This window comes from Argopecten irradians, chromosome 1 (genome assembly GCF_041381155.1).
Source record: "Argopecten irradians isolate NY chromosome 1, Ai_NY, whole genome shotgun sequence".
NCBI classification, from domain to species: Eukaryota; Metazoa; Mollusca; class Bivalvia; order Pectinida; family Pectinidae; genus Argopecten; species Argopecten irradians.
In genome coordinates this window covers 44,256,121-44,281,692 of record NC_091134.1, presented here as the reverse complement: position 1 = coordinate 44,281,692, position 25,572 = coordinate 44,256,121, and the positions used below count along the sequence as shown (strand labels likewise).

The 25,572-nt window shown below is 34.9% G+C and overlaps 1 protein-coding gene across 3 annotated transcripts; it reads left to right on the top strand.

The window, feature by feature from the left end:
- The first annotated feature begins 11 nt into the window (after positions 1 to 11).
- On the top strand, positions 12 to 25,562 carry LOC138329358 (neuroendocrine convertase 2-like). 3 transcript variants are annotated; one of them, XM_069276290.1, is made up of 14 exons: positions 12 to 123; positions 9,725 to 9,863; positions 11,448 to 11,492; positions 12,388 to 12,489; positions 12,848 to 13,060; positions 13,548 to 13,694; positions 14,650 to 14,723; positions 17,518 to 17,606; positions 18,141 to 18,313; positions 18,841 to 19,086; positions 19,472 to 19,572; positions 20,260 to 20,481; positions 21,100 to 21,432; positions 21,949 to 25,562. In XM_069276290.1, exons 2-14 carry the CDS (start codon positions 9,726 to 9,728, stop codon positions 22,514 to 22,516), a joined length of 2,451 nt encoding a protein of 816 aa, XP_069132391.1. In that variant the 5' UTR covers positions 12 to 123; position 9,725; the 3' UTR covers positions 22,517 to 25,562. The 3 variants fall into 3 exon arrangements, with proteins under 3 accessions (XP_069132391.1, XP_069132400.1, XP_069132409.1); XM_069276299.1 differs by lacking the exon at positions 11,448 to 11,492 and adding an exon at positions 10,892 to 10,936; XM_069276308.1 differs by lacking the exon at positions 12 to 123 and adding an exon at positions 4,826 to 5,116.
- The last annotated feature ends 10 nt before the right edge of the window (positions 25,563 to 25,572 follow it).

Genomic DNA, 25,572 nt, shown 5'->3' with positions numbered 1-25,572 from the left:
ATGTGACGTAAACTGCTTCTGTTCGGAACCCTATGCATTTAACATATATGTATGCTGAATAACCGAGAAACGGGTACCTGCCCGAAAGTATACGGTGAAGAAAGTTGTGAAGTTACCGAACAGGTGAGTTACTTGATAATTTCTTTATTTTGTTAATTTTTACCAGTTTGGTTTGCTATAGGCCTATTACTCGTGTCATTGTGATAAAAGATGTGGCCTACGGTAACTGAGAAGTTGTGAGTCTCTTCATTTCCAAAATTACCTTCCAAGTACCAACCAAGTATTTACGTTGGATTGGGATAGATCTGTTGGGTGTCAACATTTCTGTTTCCTTCATTATACGTAACTTTTATGTAGAGATTGTCTTAGTCAAAGGTCTGGATTTCCCGTTAGTTGTTCAATTGTTTCAAAACATAAAATAATGATAACTATAACGTATTACTTCAGATATCAATAATAAATAAATTAAATATAAGCAGGTATATAGATAATTTATAATTTCATGGTTTTATTTAATGGCTTGATATTGTATATGTTTAATTGACAGTTAATGATCTCTTTGACCATGTTTGTCAGAAATTTTGAATGGTTTTGGAAAAAATGTTACAGCCTACCCCTATGTTGCTACTACAGTAAAACCTTGTTATATCGCAGCCTTCTGTTTTTCTAGATTTTGGCGATATATTGAGTTTGGCGGTATATCGGATATGTCGTTGAAATCTTAATTAGGCCTAAATGGGTAGTCCGTCGGTGCCGTACTGAAGCAGAATTTTTAGTCTCTGTACTGTATGACCACTTCGTATTTTGTAATATGAATAGTTCCGAAATCAAAGTAAATTTCAATAGTAGTCTTTCAATAAATATGTAAGTTTTAATTTATGTGTGTAAAATATGAAAACCGAGCTCGTTTGTGTTACCAAGTATCGAGCCATAATTGCCTGCTAGCTGGGATAATACGGTTATTTTTATCCAGGGAAATCCCGCCCGGAAACAAAGAATAGAAGTTGTGACCTCACTTCCACGCACATGTCTGCAAATATCAAAATAGGTACTCCGGTAATAAACGGCACTCAGACGAATTGCGATTTGATCTTACTAGTAAACATCAGATTCTTTGCACGTACGTAATATTTATATCGCACTTGAAATTACTAGTTGCATTTTATGGCCCAATATAAATGAACGTCGATATCGAGAAACAGACTAGTGGGTTCCTATTTGTCAATAAACAACTAACGTTAATAGTAAGTAAAATACATGTACAGAAGTGAGTTTTATTCCCCACAACTTATGACAACTACCTGTTAAACAACAACAAATGTGTACCCATAGAGTTAATTGATTTCACTGTGTACACACAGTCGTACACGCGACCATAGTGTGTATAGCTGATTAATTGTCAGTCGGCAGTCGAAGCACCTTACGAAAACATGTGTTCCTATTAACAGAATTTTGCGATATTAACGAGGTCATTATAGTGTTATTTTAATCATTTGTTCAGCGAATGTGATGGCGGATGGCGGTAGGCGGGTTTGGCGGTATAACAGGTGTATTTCTATGGAGGAAAATCCGTTCTGAATAAATTCATGGCGATATGCGGGTTTGGTGGTAAAACGGGTGGCGATATAACGGGGTTTTACTGTATATGAACATACTCATAGGGGTATACTATCATATTCTTTCCAAAACCAAAAGCAGATGTTTGTGGCCAGAGCTAATGATTTGATTATTTTAAAAACTTACTTAATTTGCATATATCAAATTTTGATAAAATTTATTGCATATACATGGAAGTTCAGACCACAATAAGAATATATATAGTTTAATAACCATATAATTACATATACATGTAAGTGAAATGTTTATTAAATATGTTCTTAATGATATATGATTAACATACAATTCCTGCCATCTAATATATAGCTAACGTACATCAGTTGCATCAACACGATCACATGTCAAGTGGGGAACGTATATAAAAGTAGTTGACACAACCCTGATAAATATACATTCTATGGAATAAAAACAGTCAACTTTTATTTTACATACACTATATATATAAGTGTAATCATTGGGTGGTCCTGATCTTCAAAATCACTTTGTGAAGCATTAATTTTATTCATATCACATGTCACATAAACTTTTGTTGTAACTTGTCTTTTGAGATAATTGGTTGAAATCTGAAAATTTAAAAAGATCTAGTCTGACTTGAATATCAATATATAGTAGAACACGATAACAAACCCTATTTCTTAAACTCAGTTTCAAACAATAAATGTCATATACATTAATTTGTTGTATATACACATGAATGGTTTTTTTATACAAATGGGATATTTACTTCCACCTGCTTCATATGAGAAACATTTTCGCGCACATTTTACTGGCAATTTTTTAAGCAATAAAAAATTCTTTTGTAGCAATTGCAGGTAACATATGTGTTTTAATATCGAAAAATTTGTATTCACTCTACAACACAATGCATATACAATGTATAAAATTGAACATATTTATTTGAATAAGCAACAACATATATATTATGTATTGTGTATATGATATTTTGTTTATGTAACATGTATGATCTGAAATGATTTACCAGGAGTAAGTATAGATCTTCGTATGGTACATGACACACACAGTCACTCACAGTATGAAGCGATTGTTTGATTTAATAGACATTAGTATTGTTAAAAAGGTTATATATGGCTACTCATTGGCTAAACATGAGAGAATGGCATTGTATATTTCTATTTAAATGTTAACAACATGACCTTTAATTAAAGTACATGTATATATAAAGCAGTGATTGTTCTTCAATGATGCCGTAAACATGGTCAGTGTCAGAATTTGGCAATATGCCACATGCAAAACTGCATGCATCTCATTCAAAGATGCTCCACCGCTGACAGAGCATAAATGATATTCATCATTTGAACAATAATTGGTGTTTAATTGTGTATATATATGTCTAATTAGCATTTGCCTTTGGTGCATATGATATAGTACCATGGAATTTTATCAGGATGCAATTAATAATTTTTTGTAATTTTAACTTGAAGTAAAATTAGAAACTCACATTTTTCAATGGTGGTAATGGTGTAAAGTAAGTAACTTTTGTATCTGAAGAAAAATACTCACAATCGTCTGCTCCTGTTTATGATAGAAAAAAAAGTACATTTTGTCAGCAGTGGAGCATCTTTAAGTGGTTGAGGTAAGAATTGTTCAAAGAAAAAAATTCATAAAAGAATACATGCCAATATAGTCAGTTATGGCCACCATTAGTAGATTTTGTTTATCACATATCAAATGGTATTGGAAAAAACAGCTAATGCAATGAACCAAGGGGTTATTACATTTTTACATCTTAGACAAACACTTATCCATAAAAGCACCAATTTACTATTGACATAGTGGTAAATGTCGCATGAAATATTACACATTTTGAAAGAACTGCCACAGTCAACGCCATGTTTCATACATTCGGGTAATATCAGAAAACCAAATTGCATCAATGTAATCCTGTGACCAACATCGGCGAAACCCATGTAGATGGAAACTTCCCGAGTTATATGATCAGTATTCAAGTGGTCATTTTTGATTATCTTCAATACGCGCACAGATCGGACTTTATTGAAACGGATCGGAGATTTCCAAGCTATTTAAACATTTACACGTTAAAGATTTATATTTTAATCTAATTTTTTAATAACTTTGTGAATACTAACTTTACAAATTTCGGTAAATTATAGAAACGTTTAAAGAGGTGGAGAAAAATATGTAGAACACTTTAAATACTTTTTCTATGCCAAGTTATAGACCATACAACTTAAATTGTTCAATTATATTACGTTGCCTGAAGATGGGGCAACACTGAAAGCGCTTGCGACAGAAAAGTGACTTTTTTGCATTGTTTATCTTTTTGAGTTTATTTACATCTAGAATTCTTAATTGATACAATGTGTCAACAGAATTGGGATTTTTCCTATAAAAAAATAATGTTTAGGTTAATATATGGTAAAACATTGTGTCTGATAGCTAATATAACTATAACCAAATTTCAATTGTAAATTTATCATTTATAAGCTGAAAACTCAACATTCAAATCTGGTCTATTGATGTCTGCTGTCCTGAAGACCATCAACCGTGCTTGTGTTATGAATATAATGAAGAACATTATCTTTCACTAATATACCTTGTTAAAATATGTACTCAAATTCTCAAAGCTTATGTAAACAAATGGTTAGTAAACCTATTGGTGTGCATGAAATGCTTTTCTGTCAGCAGTCCCTTGTGCCCTATATACCTATTGTACATTGTAAAAAATCGTGATGAGCGATCACAGGTATTCTAATATTATAGGCGAATGCTTTTAGAGGGGACAAACCGATACTCTGGAGTAAGGGTCTGTGACGTGGGTCTGAATAGGTGTGGGTGGATATACATAAACAATTCACTGATAACAGTCTAGTCAGCTTTTACAGAATAAAACTGTTAAAACCTTCCGCTTTTGCTTCAAAAGTGGTGAAAATGTTTTAGAAAACAAACAACTTTATTGCTTTTCAGTTTCTGGTTATCCTGACTTTCGTAAATGTCATTGAAAAATGAAATAACTTAACTCTATTTCTTTGAAAATAGTAATATAAGAATTTTTTTTATCTCCACAAGAAGCTTACCATACATGTGTAACAATACTCAGGTGAGCGTGTTCGGTGGACTATAGAGGGGTATCTATATACCTGTTACTGACGTAAATGACAATTTTTCTTTACCAAGTTTGAAACTTAATTATTTTTGTGATAATCCTGTACCCTGTATATGTTTACCTGTGCCTTTTACCTGTTGATTGAAGTGCGTGAAAGAATCAATAGCTTGTCTATTGGTTTGTCAGATAAAGATATAGACGTGTATAATAGGATTTCAGTTGACGGCCCTTTGTATTGTATAGAATGCAGCCTAGTAGATCTCTGAACAACGTCAGGATAATTACATCACATAGTCGAACAACGTGTAAATGAGCTTCCAGACGGGTTAAATTACATCAATCGGACAACGTGTAAGTGTGACTGGATAATTTTACATTGCATGGATATTGGTGGACAATAAAACTGAAGACCAGGTAACATATGATGAAGTTAATTTGTATTTTTAGATCATAAGTAAATGATGCATATACATCCATATGGTACAAGTTTGATTTTTTTTGTAATGATGAAACATTCCATATGGCATAGTTTGATTTTATATTATATGTAAATAAAATGCATAAATATAAAAAAATTGCACCATATAATTATGTAATTAAATTACCTAACTATATGGTACAAATTTGATTTTTATGTAAAGGTAACATACAGTTGGACTATATTAACTTAATAGTCTTATAACTAAATTTCATAAGTTGATTAATAATTTTAAATATTGGTGATCTCAGTTTAGTAGTATGTATACCTCCAGCCAACTTCAAGTAAATGATGATATTATTAGAATCTCTTACCATAATGTTGAAACAATTATAATGACATTTTTTTGGTACATATGTGAAAGGAATCTGTCCATCTGGTATATATAATGACAAAGTACTGTACAGATGTGAAAGAAATCTGTTCATCTGGTATATATATAATTAAATTGGATTATTTTATAAAACATTAAATCCGTCAATAATCAATATGGTACATTATGTATGCTTATATTAGATACACGTTGAATTTTTATATAAACATCAAATCTGTCCATATGGTACTACATGTATATCAAATCAGTTCATATATTAGTTGAATTGCTATATCAAACATCAAATCTGATCATATATATTAGTTGAATTGCTATATAAAACATCAAATCCATCCATATGGTATAAGTTGAATTGCTGTACATTTATAAAAACATCTAATTTTCCCATATGGTATAAGTTGAACTGCTATACATCTATATAAACATCAAATTTGTCCATTTGGTTTATATACAATTATATCAATCAATCAATCAATCAATCAATTCTTTTATTCCTCAAAGATGAGATTTACAAAATAAAAGGGTTTCTCAAAACTTTACAGTTTTACATATCAAATGAGTAGCCAGATTCTATTAAAGTCTACATACAGGATATTTTAACAAGGCTTCTTTAGAACAAGTTTTTATACTGGTGAAAATGTCTTGACGAAATTTCCAGAAATTGTACGCCGTCTTTAAGAAACAGCATATATTCTGCCCTTGAGGTAAACATATTTTTGAATTCTTGGCAATCCATTCCGAACAGTATTCTCAAAAAGTGTTCGTGGGATATATCATCAATATAAGTGCACACTTCCGGTCCATATGTCGCGAGAACCTTCTCCATGAATTGAATCCTGTCCAATTTGACATTTTTTGGTACATATGTGAAAGGAATCTGTCCATCTGGTATATATAATGACAAAGTACTGTACAGATGTGAAAGAAATCTGTTCATCTGGTATATATATAATTAAATTGGATTATTTTATAAAACATTAAATCCGTCAATAATCAATATGGTACATTATGTATGCTTATATTAGATACACGTTGAATTTATGGTACTACATGTATATCAAATCAGTTCATATATTAGTTGAATTGCTATATCAAACATCAAATCTGATCATATATATTAGTTGAATTGCTATATAAAACATCAAATCCATCCATATGGTATAAGTTGAATTGCTGTACATCTATAGAAAAATAAAATTTTCCCATATGGTATAAGTTGAACCACTATACATCTATATAAACATCAAATTTGTCCATTTGGTTTATATACTTGTTATAAAGTTGGATTATATTATAAAAAATTGATAAGTATTTTGATGGTTCACGTTAATTTTTTATGTACAAACTTTATGTTGCATATTGTACAATTAGAAATTTTTACTGGTAAAATAATGACCATCCATAAAAATATCATACATAATGAATAAAAGTTTTTTTTAACTCCAAAAAGTGATTATTTTTTTAATTACTTGATTTGCTAGGCATATTAGATAGATATAAGATGATAACTTAAAATCATTATTATTGGCAATGTAAGCAGGCTAAATTCATTGCTTTTGAAGCTAATATGTTCCTGTTTATTTTTCATATAGGTAGTAAATTAAGGTTATTAAAACTTTCTTGCTTGATTGTCTATACATATACAGCAGTGTATGCTAGCTAGCTTTTTTGGTCATATCTGACCAGAAGGGCTATCTTATTTCTGTCGCCACTGTGTACTGCCCAGTAATTAACTTTTCACATTTCAAAATGTGCAAGTTCCACAAGTGGGATCGTTGCTAAGTGCTAGTATTTTTTGGTTCTATCTAAATCCAAGATGGCTACTACAGCATGGAAAACACATTGTGAAGTTCACCAGATTCACTGGTGATACATTGATCATGAGCTGATAATTGGTAGGGATGTGAAAAACAAAATGCTGACATTGCAGCTTAAGCAGCCATTTTGCAACTAACTATAGGCCTTCACATGTACATGTGGGTTTCAACTGAAACTATTCTTAGATGTAATTCTCAACAACTGTTAACTATTTTTTTTCTTTGAGTTTGTCCAAAATTCAAGATAGCTGCCAAGCATATGGAAGGCAAGGACACTTGTCTTCTATTAGCTGTAGATACAGTAGCCATTTATAAAGTAAATTTGATCATAATGGTGATGAGCATGACGTGCACCAACATTAATTATCATTAAAATATTGATAAAATGATTGATAGTACTTTACCTAAGGAAAAGTATATGACTCATCATCACCATCCTAAAATAATTTATAGGTCTTTGTCCTGTATATGGGTTTATGCAATTTTATGAAATATTCTGAATGGGCTTCCACTTAGCCATTACATGTACAGATTTCGATAATCCTTTATCAAAAAATCATATTTTTATCCTGTTTTGAGTACCTGATGATTTTGTACACATCCTTTCATATCCTTATCAGGCACTCAGTTCCTTGGGATTGACCTCGGGAAAAGTCACAAAATTTGTCAGGAAAAATGTGGGAAAAATTGAGAATCATTGATTTATTCATTCTGATTGATGAAAATAATGAGTCCTGTAAAACTTGGAAAATTAAAAAAGTTTGTACAAGTATTACTCTAAAAAGACTGCATACTCAATCATTTTTGAAGAAATGCTGATACAAAGATTTGTATTTCCATTTAAAGTACTGGTATGCATGTGACTGTTGCATGTTGCTTGGTGTCTTCACCTGCATGCTTCAGTGTTCCAGTATACAAGACACAACATGAATATACAACAGTCTCCCGAAACATGCACCTCACATTTCACACACACATATGCAAGACACCACATACATGGAAAGCTGTCCTTACATGACCCTGAAACGTTATTAACGTTAATGACTTAATGTAATAAACCACACCGAGCCTTTTACGATCATGCAATAGGGACAGCAGGTAAATTCTAACGCCCTATCTGCAGGGCCATTGTTATGGGTATAAATTTGGTAAAAGGATCGAAGAAAATGCAGCAACCAGACTTCAGTTCGAACCCAGAGACCACCAAAATAGCTGCAGATAAATGCTCCACCGATCGATCTACCTGGCCAACAATGATTGATCAAATCCAATATGGATGTACAAACTTAAAATTCTCTTACGACATTAATTTCTAAACCAGGATTAGCCCAGGGTTATGTTTGATTGTACAGGTGGGAGTAATATATATTTATTTAAAATCTGAATGACGTACTGGTAAGCATGTGTGCTGGCCTAAAGTAAAATACAGGGTACGCTCCAGTTGGCTGGTGCTGTACATGTGTTATATATAAATATATATAGACATGCATGCATGACTGAACAGCAACTACCAGCCCGGGGGATCTCGTGAAAATCAGTGTTTATCTGTTACTGACACTTATATGGTCGATGATCATATTCAGGAGAAAGTATAAAACTCCAAGGATGGAGGTTTTCTTGAGCTGTAATCATTATTCAAAAAGCAAAGGTGGATAAGTTTTAATGTATTTGTGTAAGTGATGGAATCCCTTAGTTGTTGGTGGTCACATGCTACAGAAGGTTGATAAAAACATGCTACAATGCATATCATATATATCAAAATTGAAAACTTTTATCATTGTGTACAATATATACATTTGCAGCTGATATGCCAGTATGTAGATTGTGTTGTAAAGGTATCTGTCTATATAATACAACACAGTCTATTTTTTGTGGGGAATTTAAGCATTGTCTTCTGACTTTTGCAAGTTTGCAAGATAAGAATTTCTGTAAAATGTAGGGTTTGTTTATTGCTTTTATTAAATTAGTATACATACTTCTTTTCCAGCATTACATTATATTAACAGTATTGAATTGGTCCATATCCACATGCATGTACATGCATTAGGAGATTCAGGTTCTTGTTCAATACAAATTCCAATTGTGTCTACTGAATGTTTAATAATAGTGTTTAGTGAAATTACATGATCAGTGGCCTATGGACAAAATGTTCAGATATTCAATTCTATCACTGCACATCCACTAGTACGTATATCATCCTTGGATTACAGGATCGAAATTTAAGTGGGAAGTGCTAGTGCTATTGATCATAGGTCAATTGTTTTTCTCTTGGTACTCTGGCTTTCATTCACCTTACGAAAGAATAAACCATGTGTTTAGTATTGCTTATTCAAAGTGGCTAGCCATGGGTTGACCAGATTTATACCATAATAAAGCTGTTTTGTTTGTTATAGAATGGTGATGTGGAGGGTAGTGGTCAGCTGCCTGTACCTGTGTCTGCTGACCGCTCACCCACTAACCGCTGAAGAGGATGAATACGCTGGGGAACACCTCAATGAGTTTATCATAGAGGTAGAAAGGGGAGATCTGGAGGCTGTGGCTAGTGACCATGGCTTCCAAGTTAAAGGAAACTGTGGCTAGTGACCATGGCTTCCAACTGGACAAGGAGCACGAGGTAAGATGTTAAAGGAGGCTGTGGGCTAGTGACCATGGCTTCCAACTGGACAAGGAGCACGAGGTAAGATGTTAAAGGAGGCTGTGGCTAGTGACCATGGCTTCCAACTGGACAAGGAGCACGAGGTGAGATGTTAAAGGAGGCTGTGGCTAGTGACCATGGCTTCCAACTGGACAAGGAGCACGAGGTAAGATGTAAAGGAGCTGTGGCTAGTGACATGGCTTCCAACTGGACAAGGAGCACGAGGTAAGATGTTAAAGGAGGCTGTGGCTAGTGACCATGGCTTCCAACTGGACAAGGAGCACGAGGTAAGATGTTAAAGGAGGCTGTGGCTAGTGACCATGGCTTCCAACTGGACAAGGAGCACGAGGTAAGATGTTAAAGGAGGCTGTGGCTAGTGACCATGGCTTCCAACTGGACAAGGAGCACGAGGTAAGATGTTAAAGGAGGCTGTGGGCTAGTGACCATGGCTTCCAACTGGACAAGGAGCACGAGGTAAGATGTTAAAGGAGGCTGTGGCTAGTGACCATGGCTTCCAACTGGACAAGGAGCACGAGGTAAGATGTTAAAGGAGGCTGTGGCTAGTGACCATGGCTTCCAACTGGACAAGGAGCACGAGGTAAGATGTTAAAGGAGGCTGTGGCTAGTGACCATGGCTTCCAACTGGACAAGGAGCACGAGGTGAGATGTTAAAGGAGGCTGTGGCTAGTGACCATGGCTTCCAACTGGACAAGGAGCACGAGGTGAGATGTTAAAGGAGGCTGTGGCTAGTGACCATGGCTTCCAACTGGACAAGGAGCACGAGGTAAGATGTTAAAGGAGGCTGTGGCTAGTGACCATGGCTTCCAACTGGACAAGGAGCACGAGGTAAGATGTTAAAGGAGGCTGTGGCTAGTGACCATGGCTTCCAACTGGACAAGGAGCACGAGGTAAGATGTTAAAGGAGGCTGTGGCTAGTGACCATGGCTTCCAACTGGACAAGGAGCACGAGGTAAATGTTAAAGGAGGCTGTGGCTAGTGACCATGGCTTCCAACTGGACAAGGAGCACGAGGTGAGATGTTAAAGGAGGCTGTGGCTAGTGACCATGGCTTCCAACTGGACAAGGAGCACGAGGTGAGATGTTAAAGGAGGCTGTGGCTAGTGACCATGGCTTCCAACTGGACAAGGAGCACGAGGTAAGATGTTAAAGGAGGCTGTGGCTAGTGACCATGGCTTCCAACTGGACAAGGAGCACGAGGTAAGATGTTAAAGGAGGCTGTGGCTAGTGACCATGGCTTCCAACTGGACAAGGAGCACGAGTGAGATGTTAAAGGAGGCTGTGGCTAGTGACCATGGCTTCCAACAGGACAAGGAGCACGAGTTAAGATGTTAAAGGAGGCTGTGGCTAGTGACCATGGCTTCCAACTGGACAAGGAGCACGAGGTGAGATGTTAAAGGAGGCTGTGGCTAGTGACCATGGCTTCCAACTGGACAAGGAGCATGAGGTGAGATGTTAAAGGAGGCTGTGGCTAGTGACCATGGCTTCCAACTGGACAAGGAGCACGAGGTGAGATGTTAAAGGAGGCTGTGGCTAGTGACCATGGCTTCCAACTGGACAAGGAGCACGAGGTGAGATGTTAAAGGAGGCTGTGGCTAGTGACCATGGCTTCCAACTGGACAAGGAGCACGAGGTAAGATGTTAAAGGAGGCTGTGGCTAGTGACCATGGCTTCCAACTGGACAAGGAGCACGAGGTAAGATGTTAAAGGAGGCTGTGGCTAGTGACCATGGCTTCCAACTGGACAAGGAGCACGAGGTAAGATGTTAAAGGAGGCTGTGGCTAGTGACCATGGCTTCCAACTGGACAAGGAGCACGAGGTGAGATGTTAAAGGAGGCTGTGGCTAGTGACCATGGCTTCCAACTGGACAAGGAGCATGAGGTGAGATGTTAAAGGGAGCAGTATACATAGTCTTATGCTTAGTTATTATATCATCAACGTCAACGAATAGAGGATAATTCATTTATAGTGTATATAGTGGCAATGTCTAAAGGCATTGTAAACATAGCTGAAGTTGAATTGTTCTGGAGTACTGAGGAAAAAGTCACTGGATATGAAAACCCATAAATAAAGTATAAGCTTTCATATTTGATATTGAATGCCTACTACAGGAACAGCACTTTGATATAAGACTACCTCACAAGTATGTCTACAGTTTGTAGTAGGTAAGATAGGATGTTGTATTTCAGGTAAACTCGGTCAGTAATAGTAAGGGGTTGTGGAGATTTTGTGTTAATTTATTATCTATTACTATTAATTAATTATTTATCACCTATTTAAATAAGTAGAAAACCTATAGACTCATAGCAACATGATGGAAAGTGAAAAACATTTTGATATCAAAGTAAAGTATAATTGACAATTTATTGCTAGCAACTTTAACCTTTTATTTTCTGTCCTGTAGCTGGAAAATCTTGGGCTTTACTCACTTGTACATCCAGAGGTTGCCATTCGATCAAAACGCAGTGCTGATCTCCACATCAACAAGCTTAAAGAGGATCCTCGGGTTGGTTAATTTACAAACTTTTTAATTATTATACTTTTGTACAATTTTAGGGTTATGGTTTTGCAAATCTTTCCTGACTAATATGCATTATACTGTAAACAGGCTGATCTTGGTGCAATATAATTTTCCAGCAAACATTTTGAACACATCAGGCAATGATTTATGTATTGATAAAATCTCAACAGTTACTAAATGTATATCAAAGATGTATATGCCTGTTTAGGAAATGCCATTGGTGCAATCATATTTAAAGACAAAAATGCTGATGCTACCTTTAAAGTTAATTACTTCTGTGTAACAAGTCAAATTTGAATGTATCCACTTTATATCCATTACATTGTGTCCATACAATTCCCAGGTGAGACATGTTTCACAACTGAAGGTCTTGGACCGAGTCAAAAGGGAGATGGTTTACGACAAACAATTGGAGCTTCCAATCAGAGACATTGATCCATCCGAGTTTTATCGTGTGGATAAGAGACATTTTCTGCGTGGGATGCCAGATGCAGACTGTCAGGATGACTCTCACATGGAATTCAACGACAAATACTACCGTGACGCCTGGTTCATTGTAAGTAAAGGTGATCAATAATAATTTTAGGGTGCCCAAACATTCTACGTCTAGCCCTCCACCCCTGGGTTGTGAACACACTTTGGGCAATTTTTAGGATCTGGCCATAGGTTTTCACCAGGCACTCAACAACGAATAAAAATCGTGTAAATAGGATATTGAAAATAAACTAAATCAATAAAAAGTTGAATAATTCTCATCTGATGATAAAATTTTATCGTTATAACAAAAGTACTAGTGGGGCTGGTCCTTATAAAACAACTGCATTTTACCAAAAAAGTAAGAGTATTAGTCTGTATTATAGCCTGTCTCACATGGTTGTACTTTGTCTGTAGGTGTCCGATTTTAGTACAAAGCTTTTACATGTTAGATATTCATAGTATTTAACTAGTATTCAAGATCAGAATTGAAATTGTTTGCCGAGAACTAGTTGGATGCCAGCAAAAAAATAAATTACTGAAGAATATTTTTTTCATATACTGTTTAGGCCAATGAGGGACAAACAGGAGGAAAGTGTGGTGTAGACCTGCGTGTGAACAAGGCGTGGCGAGGAGAGTTTACTGGGCGTGGTATCAGAGTAGCTGTCCTAGACGATGGCCTTGATCACAGCCATCCTGATCTCCGTGGTAACTATGTAAGTAATGATAGAATGTTCTAAATAAATTTTATCATCCCTAATTACTTGACACCTTTGTTTTTTTGTGACAACATAATTTAGCATTTTAACAACTTTCGCATCAATTTAATTTGGTAGTACAGACAACTCATGTTCTAATATACATGTACTTGATGCATTTTGGCGGCAATTGATTTCTGAGATTTCTAATTTTCCGTAAATATGCGAAATTCAATCGCACAGAAAGTTGAGTTGGTTTAATGAATCCTGCTACAGATTCAATGTTAGTGTAGTTCTAAGATTATATATACAGTAGGTTGTAGATTGATCTGTAGATCCTGATACAGAATAAATGTTAGTGTAGTTCTAAGATTATATATACAGTAGGTTGTAGATTGATCTGTAGATCCTCATACAGATTCAATGTTAGTGTAGTTCTAAGATTATATATACAGTAGGTTGTAGATTGGTCTGTAGATCCTGATACAGATTCAATGTTAGTGTAGTTCTAAGATTATATATACAGTAGGTCGTAGATTGGTCTGTAGATCCTGATACAGATTCAATGTTAGTGTAGTTCTAAGATTATATATACAGTAGGTTGTAGATTGGTCTGTATAGATCCTGATACAGATTCAATGTTAGTGTAGTTCTAAGATTATATATACAGTAGGTTGTAGATTGGTCTGTATAGATCCTGATACAGATTCAATGTTAGTGTAGTTCTAAGATTATATATACAGTAGGTTGTAGATTGATCTGTATAGATCCTGATACAGATTCAATGTTAGTGTAGGTCTAAGATTATATATACAGTAGGTTGTAGATTGGTCTGTATAGATTCTGATACAACCATTTGCGATAACCTTTAACATGGTTTAACATTGTCTGCTGAAGGTGGCAGTAGCTATATATCTATAAAGTGACATAATAAATTGTGTAATATGATGAATGAGTTGCCATGTTTGTTTAGGATCCTGAGATCAGTGCTGATCTAAACGATAACGATGACGATCCTAAACCTAACCTACTTAATCCTGACAACAGGTAAGCAGCAGTGGTCATTTCTTTACAAAAATAGAGAAAAAATGTATAGTTCATTATGATTATCTCCCCTTACTTTCTGTAGGTGCCACTGACATCTCTTCATTGAGGAATTAACACCACCCTGAATGAAAATACTTTTACTAATTTCTATGGTTTTATAGTAGAAGTGTACTGTACTGACAAAAGGATTTTTAGCCCACCATCATCAGATGGTGGGCTATTCAAATCGCCTTTCGTCCGTGGTCCGTGGTCCGTCCGTCCGTCCTTCCGTCCGTCCTTCCGTCCGTCCTTCCGTCCGTCCGTCCGTCCGTTAACAATTCTTGTTACCGCTATTTCTCAGAAAGTGCTGAAGGAATCTTTCTCAAATTTCATATGTAGGTTCCCCTAGGACCCTAGTTGTGCATAGTGCATTTTGGGACCAATCAGTCAACAAGATGGCCGACCGGCGGCCATCTTGGATTTTGATTGTTAAAGTTTGTTACCGCTATTTCCCAGAAAGTACTGAAGGAATCTTTCTCAAATTTCATATGTAGGTTCCCCTAGGACCCTAGTTGTGCATATTGCATTTTGGGACCAATCAGTCAACAAGATGGCCGACCGGCAGCCATCTTGGATTTTGATAGTTAAAGTTTGTTACCACTATTTCTCAGGAAGTACTGAAGGGATCTCTCTCCAATTTCATATACATGTTTCTCTTGAACCCTAGTTGTGCATATTGCATTTTGGGAGTGATCGGTCAACAAGATGGCCGACCGGCGGCCATCTTGGATTTTGATAGTTAAAGTTTGTTACTGCTATTTCTCAGGAAGTACTGAAGGGATCTTTCTCAAATTTCATATGTAAGTTTCCCTAGGACCTCGATTGTGCATATTGCATTTTTGGACCAATCAGTCAACAAGATGGCCGACTGGTGGCCATCTTGGATTTTGATAGTTAAAGTTTGTTACTGCTATTTCCCAGAAAGTACTGAAGGAATCTTTCTCAAATTTCATATGTAGGTTCCTCTTGAACCCTAGTTGTGCATATTGCATTTTGGGAGTGATCGGTCAACAAGATGGCCGACCGGCGGCCATCTTGGATTTTGATAGTTAAAGTTTGTTACTGCTATTTCCCAGAAAGTACTGAAGGAATCTTTCTCAAATTTCATATGTAGGTTCCTCTAGAACCCTAGTTGTGCATATTGCATTTTGGGACTGATCGTTCAACAAGATGGCCGACTGGCGGCCATCTTGGATTTTGATAGTTAAAGTTTGTTACCGCTATTTCTCAGAAAGTACTGAAGGAATCTTTCTCAAATTTTATATGTAGGTTCCCCTATGACCCTAGTTGTGCATATTGCATTTTGAGACAGATCGGTCAACAAGATGGTCGAATGGCGGCCATCTTGGATTTTGATAATTAAAGTTTGTTACCGCTTTTTCTCAGAAATTACTGAAGGGATCTTTCTCAAATTTCATGTACAGGTTCCTCAAGGGGTCTAGTGCATTTTCGGTCAGCAAGATGATCGACAGGTAGCCATCTTGGATTTTGATAATTGAAGTTTGAAGTTACTGCTACATATCTCAGAAAGTACTGGAAGGATCTTTCTCAAGTTTCATATATATTTATATAGTATGCAGTAAAAGTTTGAAAAGCAGGGAAAAGATCCCTCTTTCTGTTGTCAGACATAGATCATTCTTTGGTGGGCGCCAAGATCCCTCTGGGATTTCTTGTTTTAATATTGAAGAAGGAAATTATTTATTAAAAAATATATATGATATTTGGAATGCCAACTGAATGACATGATTTTGATTTAAACGCTATCCAGTGAGGACCCTGAGGTAACTATATGCCTGTTTGGTATCCTTGTGTATTGTGGATGACATTGTAAAACTAATGCATGAGTGGAATGATAATTTTCTCTTTTGTTTGTATGTTTTTTGTTGTTTTTTATATATATTTTTTTCATATATTCATCATTAGTTTTGTTCCTATAAGATATTACAGCGCAATGTTTTGCTTGTTTCAGTTGTTTGTTTAGGTTTTTTCTGCTATATTTGTTTGGTTTATGGTCACATGTTTATAAAGCTCTTTATTTATGAGTTGTGGAAAAATGTATGGACAAAGTACTGCATAAGAAATCTTAAGGTTACATATATAATTTTTCAAACTCGAAACAAAAACACAGAAGGTAAAACTTGTTGAAAGCCAATAAAGATTGAAAACCTAAGATGAAGTGGAAAAAATACATGGAAAGAAAATTGTTTGGAAGAATTGGAATGAATTGTATGTTTTGATATGAAAACAAACGTTGATTTTTGCTGGTCGTGAAAGATGAACTGAAATAAAATTTAAGTGATAATCGTTTTCTCAAATTCAATTTTCTCAAATCTAAGCATGAGTGCATGTATTATATATATATAATCACCAAGCTGCTGGGCATTATGGCCTATAGAGCTATTATGGGTATTGAATCTTTTTATAGGTTTATCTGCTCATCTGAGCTGCAGATGGTTATTACCGTAATATGAGAATCATGTTATCAAACACACTAAGAAATTATTAAATAAAACAACTTCTCTTTAGAGAGTTCTGCAATATGGAAAGACAACAGATCACTTTGGTATTGCACAATTTTACATGGAACTAGCAGAAACAGTAAATATTTTTGAGGCAATATTTGTAACAAATGAGAATTAATTTGCTGTACTTTGTATATTTCATCTTTGTTTTACTTATTACAACGACTATCAATAGATTTTAATTCTTGCCTTTCCTGCTTGACTTCACATGTATGTTTTATGTTTATAAACAGCCATGGAACACGATGTGCAGGAGAAATCGCAGGAGCTGCTAACAATGGCATCTGTTCCGTGGGGATTGCTTACAATTGTAAAATTGGAGGTACGTAATGTGATGGTTTATCAACAGTTTTTTCACCATAATTTTCTCTTCTTTTAATTTCTAAACTTTGTGTTATTTATAATTATGTATCCATTGAAGCTACCTAATTCAATCTGACATCTGTGTCATTATTAAACAAAATAGCTATGAAAGCATCAAGTATAATTCAATCTCACAATTCCATCTTCTTTTATTTTATATTGCACAAGCAATATTGTTTCTTATTTGATTTTTATGCAATTTTAAGTGGCCATTTTGAAGTTTCTTGAAAATGTCATTAAGGTCTAACGTAATAGTTGAAAATATTTTGAAATGGCACAACGCCTACTAGGGTGAATTGCAAGAATTAAATTATATATATATGTTTGAGTGAAAAAGAACAAAATGGATATAAAAATCCTTGAAATAAGCTGCCAGTATTTCTACGTTTTGTGACTGCCCGGGTAGATTTTCCATCCTTGAAACAGTTTTGAGTGAAGATGTGATGCATGTTTATCATACTGTTGCCCTAATGAGGTTGTATGTAACCTACAGGTGTCCGAATACTAGATGGCGTTGTTACGGATAAACTGGAGGCAAGGGCGATGCAAAACAAGCTCCCATTGGTGGATATATACAGTGCATCGTGGGGGCCCCGTGATGATGGTGTAACCATGGAAGGTCCCAGTCTGGCCTCAAAGAGAGCTTTGGCTCTGGGAGTAGAAAAGGTAAACACAATTACCAGTACAGTTTAAATTGGTTATTGGAAGTTGGGTTTTTGGCCAAAGCTATATATACTTTACCAGGGTCTGTTGTTACAGTTTAAGCTTAGCAGTCCGTGAAAATACAAATTAAGTGGGGTGTCACTGGTTTGTCTATTTTCTGGATTGAGTGTACTGTGACTTGCAGAAGAAATTATATGTAGTGTTTTCCCTGCCATGTAATGGGATGAAGGACAAAGGATTTTAGCTTTCTGTCTTGTCCTACATCCAATTTCAATTTCTGATGCAAGTATTGCAGCCATTTCTTGTTTCTCTTAAGTCTCCCACAATACACACATTTACACTTTTATGCAACACACATACAATCCAGATGTTCATTAAGTAAAACATAACCATGAAAACATCAGTTAACCAATCAATGAATGTGAAAACTTGTAAGGGTTTGAAAGAAAATCATCAGCACTTTATTACCATGAAAAACATTTAAAAATTATATCAGACTTTTGTAATCCACTGTTATCTTTGTCTATAAGGGTCGTAATGGTAAAGGATCACTGTATGTGTGGGCCACTGGTAATGGTGGTATAAACGACGACTGCTGTGGGGCCGACGGATATGTAGGGGCAAGGGAGACCATCTCTATTGGCAGTATCAATGAGAAAGGGCTGCGACCATGCTTCATGGAGATCTGCAGCTCCACCATGGCTGTGGTGCCCAGTGGTGGGGATCCATGTGACACATTTAATAGATTTGGAATGTCGAAACCTCGAATACGTGTGGTGAGTAGATGAAATAAGATTCCTTAAATCAAGCAGAATATAATGAACGTTTAGGCTGATTTCATATGTTTTCATACGCTGTGTCATTCTCTCTGTAGATAATTGTTGTATTTTTTTATCTGTTATTTTTAACTTTCCCTACTTAACAGTCTTCACCAATTATTCATTTTTTCTCAAAATCAAAAATTTTGTTTGGTTCATTGGTTGAATGCTGTAACTGCTGTATACTGGTAACATAAAAGGTTTGCTGTTTTATATGGCTACTTCATTGAAAGTTCTAAAAAATGATCTGCCTTTTAAAAATCGCCTGATGCTGTAACATACTTGATACCTATACCAGGTACCTGTGACCTTATTCCATACCTGTAACCCTTTTCTATGCCAGGTAACTACAGATGTCAATGGTGGATGTACTCTGAACTTTGAAGGCACTTCCAGTGCTGCTCCAATGGCTGCTGGTGTGTTCGCTGTCGTTCTTGAAGCAAAGTAAGTCTCACTTTACTCTTATCATGCTACAAGTCTTAACAGCAGCAAGTGTCTGTGTTTGCAACGAAAGTAAAGAAGATTACTGGTAATGCCAGGAAGTTGAGCTTAAGGCTTCACTTCAAGATATGTAACCATGCATTTACATGTATTTCAGGATTTCTTATGGAACTAGTTATATTTGAAATTTATACAAGGTTAGTATAAAAAATGAAGTCTTATTCAATATTATTGGCAAGCCTGAATTGTAACTACAATTAAATGGTTGATCAATGTCAATCCTTCTTGGATATGATTATTCAGATTCTTTGGAAATCTTTGGAAATGAGTTTACCAAAGATGTAAAGATTTATTACTTTGCACACTCTGAATACGTTTCGTCACCATTTAATAAAAATATTTCATTTATGTCATTTCTACCATAAGTAAAAGGAAGTCAAATTCAAACTTTAGTTATTGCAGTATGTACATACATTATACATGAGTGTAGTAAAATGTGTGTTGAAAAGTTCAATTATGATAATATATGGCAGGTACTGACATGATTTTAATTAGATTTATGAGGATTGTGAAGTGCAGCACTTGTGTCATGTGCAAACTGTAAAAATACATCTATTTCACAACATCTGCATGACTTATAATCTTGCAAGATGATTTTCTGACAGTGGAGGTTTCTGATTATCTTTACAGCCCCGATCTGGGATGGAGAGATATACTCCACATTATTGCTATCACAGCTCGTATCCCAGTCCCTGAGAAGACAGGCTGGCACGTCAACGATTGTGGTTACCATACCAACCATGAACTTGGCTTTGGAGTCCTGGATGTGGCGACAATGGTAGCGGTGGCCCAGACATGGGGAAATGTTCCCAAAGAGAGTATCTGTCTTGGTCCTCAGATTGCAGTTAACACGTAGGTGATATATAATATAGCCAGAGTGATGTTTTTTATGACTTCATCGCAATTATTAATTTTTTTTCCTATAATTCTTGTGCAGTTTAAATATGAATTTCTAAGAGATGAAGTAAAGTTCCTTGGAAAGACCATTCTAATGTGAAGTAAAAGTCAGACAAAAAGGTATCATTAGGTCAAGTTCAGGATAATTTTAACTCAGAAAGGCATAAAAGTCAATTGAGGGTAACAAATTTACCTGAAATGCATCTGTTATTGACATTAGACTTTTTTCGTGCATAATTGACCTTATTTTAAGGTCATTTTAAAATGAATTTCAGGTCAAGCTCTTTTCATCTAAAATTGGCTTGAAGACATTTTGTGTGTGAACAATACATTTTGCTTTTTTGCTTTTAGTTTCAAGCATTCAAAGTACTACTCCAAAGTAATGCAGTTTAATATTACACCACTTGTATCAAAATTATGAAAAGGAAAACTTTTTTACTCAAGTTAGAAAAAGAATTTTATGGCTTATTACGAATGAACATTTTTTGGGGTAATTAGATGTCACTTGGATGACCTACGGTATATTTCTTTGACCAGTGAAGTTTTGACTAACATTGTTTATCCTTTTTACAGCAAGATTGAGAGTAACAAATGCGTTGAGATGAAGACCAGTCCATCCGATTGTCAGAGTGACCCACAACGCCGAATCAATTTCCTTGAACATGTCATGCTGTACTTGCATCTTGACCACAGCCGCCGTGGCGACATTGAGATCAATGTAACATCGCCCGCTGGGACTGTTTCCACTATGATGTTCAGAAGACCAAACGATAAGAGTACAAAAGGCATGGACTTTACGTTCATGTCCATCCATTTCTGGGGAGAGGATGCCTCAGGTGAATGGACAGTGGCTGTGTGTGATAACGATGGTGGAAATCAAAGAAATAACCAGGGCTTTATACACAGGTAAGGATGATCTAAATAGTAAAGACTAGTATCTCAGAAATTGTGAATGTTTAGAGGAAACTGACTGAAGGGATCTTCCTTAAATTTCCTATGTAGGTTCTCCGTGGTGCCTAGTTGTGCATATTGCATTTTGAAACCAATCGGACAACAGCATGGCTTGGATTTTGACAGTTGATCAAAGTTTGTTATGTTATTTGTCAGAATGAACTGAAGAGATCCTTTTCAAATACCATTCTGTAGGTTCTTCTTTTGTCATCTATTTCTGTCTCCTCTTTGTCAAGTAAGTACCCCGAGTGTAAAATTAGTTGAAATTGGATGAATTTGAGGATAAGTAACCCTGTTCACAGCTATAGGTGATATAAGGATAGTCCATGCAGAGTTCCCAGAGAAAATTTAGCTATCATTTATTGGATAGTATAAAAAAGAATGACCAAGTTAATTGATTTTGTCTCAGTTTTACGGTGATTCAGCTTATTTTGACTTAAATGTTTTATTTGTATTTTATATATATTTCAGTATGAATATGACTTGGTATGGAATCTACATGTCCAAGAAGCCACGTAGCACACATGAACCATACAACCCTCAGTATAAGGAACAGCTCGCTATCATACGGAAGGAGAAAACTTTGTACCAGGAGGAAACCATCGTAAAGCGTAGCGAGGTCCTCCGTAGAAAGAAACATCAGGAACTTGACAAAAAGGTGAAAAACGACGAAATATCTACTGATGAATTATCAGCTCTCATCACAGATATTAGGTCAGAATTGAAAGAACAGAATATTAATAAATTTAAAAGTGAAGGTCGTAGGGCTCAAGGTAAAATGAATACACAGAAACGTGGCTACTCAGCGGAGCACATCAACACGTTGAAAAAACATTTTGGGGATCAAGTTGAGGAAAGTGAGGATGAGGAGATCGAGGAAATTCTTAATGAAATAGAAAGTATTTTTGAAGAAAAAGATAGAGTTCGCCGTCAGGCAAATGTCGAGAGACATCTGCTCAGTAAGCGCTGGTCGGAGAGACCGGATGTAAGGTTTGAGGACATATTAGAGGATATTTACAATGACAAGGTCAATAAATAGGTGTCTACTTAAAACTTACGATTAGATATTGGATACAAGATCTGACAGATATATATATAATAATTGATATAATTAGAACCCTTCCACTTATATTGGTGTTCAATTAATGTAATAAGAAAATCTCGAACCCTTGCATTGAGAAACAAATTTTAAAAATCAATTACAGTACATGACTTACATTTAAAAATAAAGTGTTACATGTAACTAAAATTGATTGGCAAAACATTTATTTCAACATTTTTCAGTCAGATTAGTTATCCGAATAAGCTCCCCTCTTTATAAACATGTTTTCTGGGACACTGGATTCCAATTACAACAATTATGGTTTATGATCTGTGTCGACGTATTGGACTTACTACTGGTACAAGGGTTTATAATTATTATTTTGATTTTCTATGTTTATAGGGGAATGCTTTAGATTTATTTAACTTCCTAAATAGGCTATAAGGTACTCATTTTCTTGTTAAGAATACAGTTGTAAATTCCTACACTCAGAAGGAATTTGTCATATTATTGTCCAGTTTACTAAACCTGCCTATGTTGTTAGGCTTAAAAAAATAGCCTAATATATTTGTCTATATATTAGGCAAAAAAAATTTGAAAAGCCTAATAATATAGGCAGGTCAAGCGGACTAATTATTGTCTCTTTACTTCTAAAGTAGTCGCTACTTTGGAATGGCTTCATTATATTGATTCCTACTATTTGTATATGGTATATGGGTTTGTTATTTCCGCTAATTTCTCTCCGGCACTTCCTCGTTCATCATCACACATACTATGTGTTAATCGATGGAAACTACAACTTTTATTATGTCTTTCCTAAATGCAGTATAAATGCTATCATAGTTATACACATATTGGCTATTATTAGTAGAAATTCCTATTTGCCATATGTCTTCTTTTTGAAGGCATCTCTCTCAATATATACACTGATAAAAAGAGTACATGTAGTAGGTACATGTATATACATTCTTTAAGAAGCTTAGATTGATTTAAGAACCAAATTATTTGGAAATATCTTTACTTCGTTTTTACACACTTTTTAAAACCATTTTGTGGACTAACTTAAAACTATTCCAATTAGGTGAATTCATATTATTTGAGAACAATATGGATGATTTTTTGTTTGTATTTTTTGGATATTTTGTTACCAGTATACATTTAATTCATGCATATTATGGATGTAAATTATTGGATATAAAATCTTCATCAGTTGAGATTACACTCCTCTTAGGACTGAAGGTCAGAGGAATAGTTAAGGCTTCTTTTGTTTCAAGTGCGTAGAAATTGATAACAGTGATTCGCAGTGATTGGTTCAGTAGTATCCTAGATGTAATGTGTTGGTAGAGTTTATACTGTAAAAAGTATAGGGATATGTATGATTTGTTGCATGTTTCACCTCGATATTGTCTCACTTTTAGAGATTGTTACACCTGGAGAAAATCCAGGTCCTAACTAAATAAATGAAATTGACCCACCTGTAAAGATGAAATTGACCCACCTGTAAAGATGAAAGTATCTTACCTATCAAAATGAAATTGACTCATCTATAAGATGAAATTGACCGAACTGTAACAAGGAAATTAAATTGTTGTGTTTGTATTTAATGATGTCTTCTCTTACTCTGAAATCCACTTTTGATACATTATACATTTACTGTATTATGAAACCTTTTTGGTACATTACACCTTAGTTTGAAGTACAATCTTGGAATATTATCCTTTATTCTGAAATCCGTTTTTTTTTTATACAATATCATACTGACTAATGATTTTGAATCCACGTTCAATAGTAAAAGATGTATTGTATGTTCTGCAATTCATAGGAAAGTTTATTGAAACCAAATTTACATGATTTTTAAATCCATTTTTGTCATCTTCTTTGGTTTAATACCTTATATAAGTATCTAAATGTCAAAAGTACATATATTGTACATCATTATGAAATCCATTTTTACTTTCCAGTGCTGGTATGATTGATGTATAAAATAATATTTATTTATAATTCTGAAACCATTGACAATTTGTATGGGTCTTTGTGATGTTACAATATTGTGTCTATATATTTTTGAGGATGGTTTTTCAAAAAGAAATGAAGCATTTTTCCTGTTTTTATGTACTTTTATGTTATTTCTAAGAAATTCTATTACTGTTTTGATAGCTTATTTATGGTGGTTTTGTTGAATCTATTTTTCTTTTAGTGATTTTGTTAAATTTGTAAACTTCCCAAATAGTTTATGAAATGTTACAATTATTGTTAAACACTGATGATCTGTTTTATGAAGTGCAATTGTACCATTGACTAGTAGAAGGTATTTTATGTCTCCATCCACAGTAAAGAGTTCAGTTGGCCCGAGCTCCATTCCTGTCCAGTCAATGATGCCAATCAGTTTGTGGCTTGTTAGTAGTGTGAACCAACATTTTGTGGCTACTAGATTTTGCGATTTTTGTTTCAAATCCAGTTTGTGGAGATATATTGTGGTAGATTTAAAAATTAATTGAAATATCTTCATGAATAAATTGCGGCAATAAACTTTAGCAAATTTCGGTATACATACTTATGAAAATAAATCACATACGAAAGAAAGTTGGTTTACGGTATTCTTAAAATGTGAAGATACTACTTTCATGGTCATATTATGACAGATCCAAATTAATTCAGTTTAGTGATTTAAAATTGACCATTCATAGAATATTGTTTAGGCATGTCATACACGTTGGATGGCTTAAGCTAAAGTTGCTTTCATGTCTCGGAAGGCCTCAACAAGGTAATGTTAGTATCAAGTTTTGATAGATATATTACTAGATAATTATAATCAGATTGGTCCGAAGTATTTAAGATTTAAATATGAGCTATGATAGATTATCAGAGTTTTAGGATCTTTAAGGCAGACCAAAGAGCCATTTTTTCACAAGGAGACAACTATCTTAGCACTGTTACTTCATATTTCATTTTTGAGCATAACACTATTTTTATGCAATATTGTTAATGTAGTTTTAAGACCTTTTCTTGTCCTGTTATGAAATTAAAATTTTGCTATAAGAAACATTTGTGTA